This window comes from Argentina silus, assembly GCF_951799395.1.
Source record: "Argentina silus genome assembly, chromosome: 5".
NCBI lineage: Eukaryota > Metazoa > Chordata > Actinopteri > Argentiniformes > Argentinidae > Argentina > Argentina silus.
The window spans coordinates 13,365,583-13,375,273 of NC_139659.1; the positions used below are offsets into that span (position 1 = coordinate 13,365,583).

The 9,691-nt window shown below is 43.8% G+C and overlaps 1 protein-coding gene across 1 annotated transcript; it reads left to right on the forward strand.

Annotated features, from left to right (window-relative positions):
• The first annotated feature begins 1,531 nt into the window (after positions 1–1,531).
• LOC310805129 (syntaxin-2-like) lies at positions 1,532–9,688 on the forward strand. The gene is made up of 11 exons (XM_083670686.1): positions 1,532–1,772; positions 2,333–2,404; positions 2,891–2,990; positions 4,087–4,161; positions 4,933–5,006; positions 5,377–5,485; positions 5,917–5,990; positions 6,387–6,524; positions 6,797–6,907; positions 7,571–7,685; positions 8,444–9,688. The coding sequence occupies exons 1-10, from the start codon at positions 1,743–1,745 to the stop codon at positions 7,658–7,660; spliced, it is 873 nt and encodes a 290-aa protein (XP_083526812.1). The 5' UTR covers positions 1,532–1,742; the 3' UTR covers positions 7,661–7,685; positions 8,444–9,688.
• Positions 9,689–9,691: the final 3 nt, after the last annotated feature.

Below are 9,691 nucleotides of genomic sequence, written 5' to 3' on the forward strand. Positions count from 1 at the left end.
AGTCTCTTTACGGTGTTGAGAATCTTAGTCAACCCTGACTGAGGTATGCAGTTGTGTGTGTATGTGTGTGTGTGTGGTATGTACACAATCGCGGTTTAGCTTCAACATACTGTATGTTTAAAACATGAACCATGTTGATGTCACAAACTGTCAGTCCAGTATTTTAGAGTGACACATCATATGAATGAAACAAAACATAAAGACAATGATTCTGTGTAATTACATTATTCATCCAAAAGAATCTACTTACCACATAACGGAATAACCACCGGATAATGTAATAAAGTAATTACATTTTATGTCTAACGACTTTATTACATTATACGGCAAGTGATTACATTATTCGGTTTTATTACATTATAATGCAAACGTTATTAGATTATGAAAAGTGTATTTTATCCAGTTGTCTTACATTAGCAGTAGTTAGACGCCTTTATTTGTTTGTGATCAATTTCTCCATTTATCGCCTGAGCCCTCTGGGTATTCAGCCTACTGAGGAGGATGAGTCAGAACAAACCCTCAGTATTTACAGTAAATACTTGACTTGAGGGCATTGGTCTCTGGCGCAACAGACAAGGGCTGCGTTCCAAAATGCATTTTTGCACTCTATCTAGAGTGCATATCAAGTAGAGATACGCTGTAGATAGAGTGCAAGAACGCACTTTAGAACACAGCCAAGGGTTTGGGTTGGGGTTAAGGGCTCTGGAAAAGCAGCCATGTTTATTCAACGCTTGCATCCTAGCCTCTTAAGCTGAGTGCCCTATTTGACTAATTTCCTAACAGACCCAAACTAAACAGCTTATAACATTAGAAATATGATGATCAGATGCAAAAGCAGCATGCCATTTGATAGGTAACACCTTGAAGTTTTGTGTGGATATGCTCATATCATAGTTCAGAATAACATACTACACATGACAAGGAGATAAAGTAAACAGTAATCAAATTAATAATCAAATTAAAGCAGAAGTTTGTGCCCATATGAGGATAAGAGGCTAGACTGTCCCTTAGACCGTGGCGAGGGGTTGAGCATTTTTACCCTTTCCTGATGACAACCAGCTTTTTTTGAAAGGTAAATACCGCCATCTTGTGGAATTCACAAGCAAGCAAACATGATACTCTATTAAGTGGAAATTCTGAGGCATCGAGTTGCCCAACAATTTCAAGTCAAGTCACGTCTCGTTTATTTCTCGTTAATACGTTGAATACAAGTATAGAGGCAGAGCAGCTCTACAACATCAATCAACATCAACAATACAATGTAACAAGGATAATAGATCAAATATAAACAGTAACAATAATAAAACGATAAAAAAAAAAAAATCATTTGGAGCTATTACAGCCTACTTGAACACCACTCCGAAATATATAACACTAGTTTCACTTGGTACTTACATGCTTCCTTAAATTACTGATAATATTGTGGCATTTACCCCATTCGAAATACCTGTACCTGTCGATGCAGGTGCAGCGCGGCGCGCCAACAAGCCGTGCCCGCGCAAGGTGTGCCCGCGCAAGGCGTGCCCTTGATCCTCCGGAGCAGCAGCAGCCCGGAGCGGCCTGATGAGCATTCACCGCACGTCGCTTTGGACTTTATTTCGTGAAACTCTGCTCACAGTGTAACGTTATCCTATTCGCCTGAATATTGCAACCAAGGGAATACAGGATTTAATGTCTACTTACTTATCCCCAGCACTGTAGTTCTCACATGTTTTAAACACATTACTTGTTCGACGGCCGTCATGAGAGACCGCCTGGCCGATTTGACAGCAGTAAGTATCACATCACATTATATTATCATTAACTCTTGTTTCAATTATTCAATTACCTCCGTGCTTTCAGTTATTGTTTTAGTCAAACATATGACAACAAAACTTCTAGGCCTTGGTCTTTCATTTGGCAGTTGTGGTGAGTCCACATTGTTATATATTAAATATTTATAGTTTGATTAGGTTTCTCGACAGACATACAGTGTGTATCCCAAGGTTGCCTCCTGTTTTATTTCACACACAAATATAATAATAAAAAGTCGCTCAACGTGTAACCAAATACCACAACTAAATGTGAACAGAGAAATAATTCATTTATTTTAGGAAAGCCTTTTAATGAGAGTCATGTGTCTATTATATCGGCTGCCCCCAGCACCATGACGGTAGTGGTGGTTTTTCACTTCACATTAGTAGTGTGTAATCCGTATTTCACCACGGAGAGCAAAAATAGCATGTATTTACCAGGACAGACCTAGTGTCATATGTCAGTATTTACACTGGGTACACAGAGTGCTACCACCACTTACCAATGATGTGGTTGCTGTCCCCACTTCTTTCCACAGAACAGCAACAACGTGGATGATGTCACCATCCCCGTGGAAAACAGTGGGCACATGGATGATTTCTTCAAAAAGGTACTTGACCCCTGATTTGGTAATATGAATGGAAATAGTTTGTTGAATAGAAAGAGATGTGGAAATGTTGTGTCTAAGGGCTGTTTTCCCGGCCACAGATTAAGCCTTGTCCTGGGTTACATACCATTTCAATAGAAAATCTCCAATGAAGATGTATTTTTTAGTCTAGAATTAGGCATCATCGTGACCTGGGGTGGTCCAGTGGTCTAGCACCATGGCCTACAGTGCACACATATGCCCATGTCGGCATGGGTTCAAATTCGGCCCATGCCCTGCTGACACACTCTCTCCCATCCTTACTTTCCTGTCTTTTGTCACTGTCTCTATCCAATAAAATTGAAAAATATAAGAGTGGGACTGCCCCGCTCAAAAGAATAACCTTTAGAATTAGGCCTAATCTGTGTCTGGGAAACCTGCCATGACTGTTATTGGTGTTTACATGAGGACAACAACAACATGTTGTTTGTGTTGTGTTGTGTGTGTTAGGTGGAGGAGGTGCGAGGCCTTGTCAGTAAGATCTCCTCCCAGGTGGAGGAGGTGGTGAAGAACCACAGCGCCATCCTCTCCGCCCCCAACCCTGACGACAGTGAGTCTGATCCCTGATATGCTACAGTACTGTATATGCACAGCACAGCCATCCTAACCCATTCTGTTTCCTAACACAGTGAGGCAAGAAGAGGTCTGTTAATACTGTATGTTAGGGATCTCTACTAGAGATGGTGATGGCTAGTTGGGATGTAATCTATCCAGAAGTAATACTCAGGGTATGTTAAGTCTTTGACTCAACTCTATCCCTCTAATGATGTCCTTCAATCCCCTGAATTAATGAAATATGAATGAAGGGTCAAGCACAGGAAAATTATTTAACCAAGTCAGCTTTAACACCACAGTACAAGCGCTGGGTTTTCACTAGGACCGATTGCAGCCAGATAACATATTTTGGAAGTAAAACTTGAAACCATGTAATGATCAAATGAAGTAAATACCATCACAAAAAGATGACATTGGTTTTGTTTAGCCAGATCTTCTCACAGTACCAGTGATTTGAGTTGAGGGGTGTTGAGTGAGAGAGATATCGACACAGACATTATATAACCAGACCTATAGTATGTTGTGGTGTCGTCTCTCAGGAAAATGTTACACATTGTATGTAAATGCCAATGAGGCAGGCAGGAAACATTGACCTGGAGCTCCAGTCCAGACCACTGGCCGTGTCTGTGCTACTGTATCACCAGCTCAGTGAAGTATAACACAACCTTTGGGAGCTAGTTGTGACATCATTTTTATTGCTTTGACAATAAATGATTTCCTGTTGGACGTAGATCTGACATGGTTAAAGTCCATAGTATTATTAATGCAATGTAGGATGAGTGGAAATGTTGTTGATAGGATTACTGTACTTAAACAAAATAACAGACATTGGATTGAATACATTGTTACACACTAGGGGCGGTTTCCGGACATAGATTACGCCTATGCTTGGACTAAATCACACTTTCAATGGTGATTCTCCATTGAAAATGCTTTTTAGTCTAGGATTTTGCTTAATCTAGGTCTGGTAAACCGGCCTTATATGTTTACGTTATTAATAGGTGTCATAGTCACCTCAGACGTGTCACTTCCTTCAACATTCTCACTCTGTTTCATGTCATTTCCTTCAATGTTCTGACTCTGTTTCTCAGGGACCAAAGATGAGCTGGAGCAGCTGACCAAAGAAATCAAGAACAACGCCAACACAGTGCGGGCTAAGTTAAAAAGTGAGTGTGTGTGTGTGTGTGTGTGTGTGTGTTGTGTGTGTGTGTGTTTGTGTGTTAGTGCCTGCATTCCACTTCTCCACCATTTCCCCTTCAGTGTACACCTGTTCACTGCTCTACATGGATCTAAAAGCATAAGGATTGCTGTCACCATGGGCTCACACCCATCCCATGCTTTTAAATCTGGGTGGGGTAGTGGCGTGGACAGGGGTGGAGTAGTGGAACACAATGAGTGTGTGTGAGAGAACATGGGAACTAGACACAAGCTGAGTCTGAGATCGCTACCCTTATTACAGAGATTTGACTTGTAAATCAGCTGAAGGGGAAAGTTACAACCCACTTGGCTGTAGGCGAACACGCAAGGCTGCCTGGAATATTGTGACCCTGTCCCCGCTTTTAACAATAAAGATAAGATATCAACTACAAACAGTCTAACTGCCTGTGTATGCAGGTGCATAATGGTGTGTGTGTGTGTGTGTGTGTGTGTGTGTGTGTGTGTGTGTGTGTGTGTGTGTGTGAGAGAGAGAGAGAGAGAGAGAGAGTGAGTGCACATTAATGTGTGTGTGTGTGTGTGTGTGTGTGTGTGTGTGTGTGTGTGTGTGTGTGTGTGAGAGAGAGAGAGAGAGAGAGAGAGAGAGAGAGTGAGTGCACATTAATGTGTGTGTGTGAGAGAGAGAGAGAGAGTGAGTGCACATTAATGTGTGTGTGTGTTCATGTACATTCATCTGTGTGTGTATTATGTCATGTTGATTTGGCCCTCCTGTGTGTCGTCAGTCATGCAGGCCAGCCTGCCTGAAGATGAGAATGCAAACAGCGCCTCTGTGGACCAGCGCATCCAGAAGAACCAGGTCAGCATGACGGGACGCAGTACTATGTCCAACACAAGCTTGTGTCCCAGGCCAGTTATAGATCAAATCAAATTGTATTTGTCACATACATCGAATACAGCCGTAATTGATATCGTGAAACGCTTTGGGATCTTGCTCCTCGATCAACAACAGTCAACAACAAATAAAACAGTGACGGTAGTAGTGCATAAGGGTGTAGTGAAAGTAGTAGCAGTAATGGTGGCAATAATAACAGTAGTAATACAACGTCAAGTGTTATGTGCTGTAGCAGCAATCATTTACAGTAATGGTGCCAAGGTGCAATCTGTGCCATTAGTGTGCCATCATTGAGTTCACCACTGTGGTGTTTCTGTTCTGACTCCGCCTTCAGCACACTAACCTGATGCGCTGGTTTGTGGATGTTATGACGGGTTACAACAAGACCCAGATGTCCTTCAGGGAGAAGTGCAAAGCGCGGATCCAGAGGCAGCTGGAGATCAGTGAGTGGGGTGTTTGCACACACACGCACGCACACACCCACATGCACGCACACACATGCACACACACACACACACACATGCACGCACACGCACGCATGCACACACCCACACACCCACCCCCACACACCATTTCCCTCTTTGCTCAGACATAAACACAGCCTCCTGTTCCTGCTTCCATTATACAAGCACATACCAATTTGGATTGTTCTGTGTTCTGTGGAAGCCCTGCCCACGCCCCAGGAGGGCAGAAAGAGGAGCTTGCAACAGGAGACGCTAGCTGTTAGTGTTGCCTAGGCAACGGTCGGCAAGGTAGTCGGTGGGAGGGGGAGGGTCAGAGGAAGGGGGAGGTCAGGTGATCAGCGGCAGGTACAGGTGCTCACTCTGCCTGTTTGATCTGTCATGTTTTTTTGTTCTGTTTTTCCGCCTCAAAGCCGGGAAGGTGACCACCGATGAGGAGCTGGAGGAGATTCTCCACAGTGAAAACGCTGCCATCTTCACATGCGATGTGAGTGGGACATTCACACAGACCATTTTTGTAACTTCCTTCAAAGAAATCAGTATAAACTTACATAGAAATACCACACACACTCCATCATATGCTTTGGCAATGTACAGTAACTGGAAGTATGACGCTTTCATGCTCATTTGCCACCTCAGAAATAGGGCTGTTGTTCTTCCTATATATATATATATATATATATATATATATATATATATATGCCATTTAGCTGACGCTTTTATCCAAAGCGACTTACATTGCAGTGAGTGCATACATTTCAGTATATATGGTCCCAGCAGGAATCAAACCCACAACCTAAGCCAACTGAGCTGCAAAGGACCACCATCACAAACTGTTTGACGTGTCACACCCTCTCACCCTCTCACCCTCTCTCTCGCGTAGATCATCTCCGACTCTCAGGTCACGCGCCAGGCGCTGACCGAGATCGAGTCGCGTCACAAAGACATCATCCGCCTGGAGTCCAGCATCAGGGAGATGCACGAGATGTTTGTGGACCTGGCCATGCTGGTGGAGACTCAGGTGAGAGAGATGTCTGCCACAAAGTCAAGGGCAAAGGAACTCTGAGCAGTACAACATTGGGACAAAGCTAATCAGGACATTATACGTACCATATCGTAGTTATTACCTTAAGACACATTTAAAGATGAGAGTGGAATATGGTTTCTAATAATTCCTCATCTCTTATTTACCCGCTGACGTAAGAATTAAGAGCTGCTTTTAGGTAATCTGTTGTGTTGTTGAAGTCACTTAAGACGGTTTTTATTGTCTTCCTTTCCATGCGTGTCCACCAGGGGGAGATGGTCAACAACATAGAAAAGAACGTGAGCCGTGCGGTGGACTACGTGGGCGAGGCCCAGGTGGCGACCAAGAAGGCGGTGCGCTACCAGAAACAAGCGCGCAGGGTAAGGCTCCTCCCCAGTTTCCCCAGCCTGTTCAGGACCACCTCCAGCGCTGGCGATGACCCCAAGCCCTCCGTGGCGTGAGGGGGGACGCTAATCGTAGCTTTACCCCCTTGGCACTGAACCACCCATTAAAGTTATCACGGTGAATGAAGCTAATGTCCCGCTCCAAGGTCAGCCTATCAAATTTAACGCTGTGAAGCTAATGTGTCGCACGTTAGAACATTCCATTAGATTTATCACCGTGCGGCTAACTGTCCTCCCAGGACCTGAGGTGAGGTTTAATGGGACGATGGCAGTATCACACCGTAGAGCTTTCCAACCGGGTTTAACGCTGTGAGTTACTACGGTACGCGCTCCAACTGCTTGTAAAAGTTTACCACAGCGAATGAAGGTTCATCTCCGGTCTCTGCCTCCTGTGTGCCTGTGTGTGTGTGCTGTTATACATGTAAAAACTGGAAATAAATCTCACTTGCAATCAAAGCAGAATATGATTCAGATGATTTCACTAAGTCTTAGTGTGTGAGTGAATGTCAGCCCAACTGCCCAACTGCCAGGTTTGCCTCCTACCCAAACAGACATTGTTAGGCCATTTCTAGTGTGTTTGACTATATCTGCTTCCCAACCAAGCCCTAACCCTGTGCTCTCTGTTGTTTGTTTTGGCAGAAGTATGTCATTATTTCCCTAGCGGTGCTGGTGCTGCTGGCTGTAATTGCACTAATCGTTGGTTTGTCAGTGGGCCTCCCTAAAACCTAGTCTCACCTCAACCTCACGGCTCGAGGTAATTACTACTGCCTTACACACTCAGCCAGACACACTCTTTTCTGTCACTCACACCACAAACCCACCACACAAGTCCAGACTGATGCAGGATGAGATGACACAACCTACAGTATAGTTGTATTCAAACCTTTAACTGTGTGCAGTACATTATGAGCCACTGGATCATATCAGATACACACACACACCATGATATAATGTTAAGCGTTTTCTAATCTTATAAGAAAGCAAAATGTACCTAAAAGCCAAAAAGGCGCTGGATGTGGAGCAGTCAAAATTAGAACGTTTTTTTTTTAATTGCGTTCTATTTTTGGCTGTGCCATGTCTTTGATTTGTTATTTCATTAGACTACACAGTTCACAGTTGGAGGCCACCAAGTTGCCAGCAATTTGCAAAGTAGGTTTTTTCTCATGGGAGTGGGGAGTTATTCCCCATTCTGTCCAATCGGGTAATTTCTCGACGATATTTCTGTCCGTCAGGGAGAGGTTGTCGGCATGCGGGAGCTAATTTTAGAACTAGTGGCTGAAAATATAGGATCCTCCTGTAGCATCACTTTAGGGTCCATGGGCTCTAGATACGTGGAAAGCTGTTAGCTAGATACCTGTTTGACAGGTAAATGTACTGTAGTCGTTTGTAGCTCGTGTGTTTTACTGTAGGTTGTAATATGATACCTGTTCAGAAAATGTAGCTGATTCAGAATTTCCCTTTTTTGTTGTTTTTGTTTCCCCTCTCTGTTCCTGGACCTCCTCTTTTTCACAGAAAACTCTCTCTGTTTTTATTGGTGTGGCTGTTAGTGTCATCATTCTGGCTGTTATTCTGGGGGTGACACTGTCATAGTGATCAAAGTCACATCCTGAAGCCCCCCCCACCCCCTCTCCCACGCCCCCCCAAAAAAGATCAGAGTTCAAACTGATGTTTGTATCAACCACACGTCCTCCAAACCCCCCACACAACAGAACTCTCAACCATGACCTCTTCTGACCTCCTGGATGCAGTGACCAGGGACTCTCCAGTGGGGGCAGAGTGCTGTGAGTGTCACAGAGGAACAGCAAGAGACAACTCCACCGTCAACCAAGAGATGGCGCTGAAACCGCCCTGATCCAGACTCTGCTGAATGCTCCCCATTCACTCCCACACGTTTTCGACGACATGCAGTCTCGATACAGTATGCACTTATTTACAGACACAGACTTTTTCTGAATCGTTGCACAATCACACAGACACAAACTGTATTCACTTTCACTTTGTAACTCTTTGGAATGGTCTCCGTAGGACACTATGATTTCTTCTCGTTCAATGGCATGAATGTCCTGCTTCTGCAAACAGAATACGCCAAAGTTGTTACAAAGCATATATGGATATGCTTTGTAACAACCTTTTCGTCTGTGGTACATTTGTAGCCTCAGAACCTCATGGAAAGTATCTCTGTAGTTGAACTCACTTTGCACTTTTTACGTTGTATTCAGATTTGTAGGATGTATTTTTATAGCAGACTCAGTGTTCAACTACAGTATGTTCTATTTATTGGTCGTAGATTTGTGTTGCCAGCTGTGGTGATGACCTTATCAAGTGACATTGTTGACTGAGTGCTTGCTTGTTTGCACAGTGATGGTTGTATGCTCCTTGTTAAGAGAACACACTATTGAGAGCGATGGGTACAGGTTGAATAACACAGGGAGAACCCGTTATACCAATGCCAAGCGTTGCCTTTGATTGCGGAGTCCAGATAATGTTGGCTGTCAGAGGTGAGAACTGTGGCAGGGGGCGCAGGTGTTTTTGTTGTTATTTACACTCACTGCCTTATAAGGAATGACCAAGGTTGCCATGGTGCACCGTTTAACTCTGCAAGAGATGACGTCGCATGTCGAAAGTGAATCCCAGCTTTCTTGTTTTGTGTACAGTGTCTTGTCTAATGTTATATACTGTTAATTCTAATGTGTACATACCACAACAACCAACCCAAAGACAACACAAATAAAGATGTGTCGTAGAAAACAACTGGGAAAG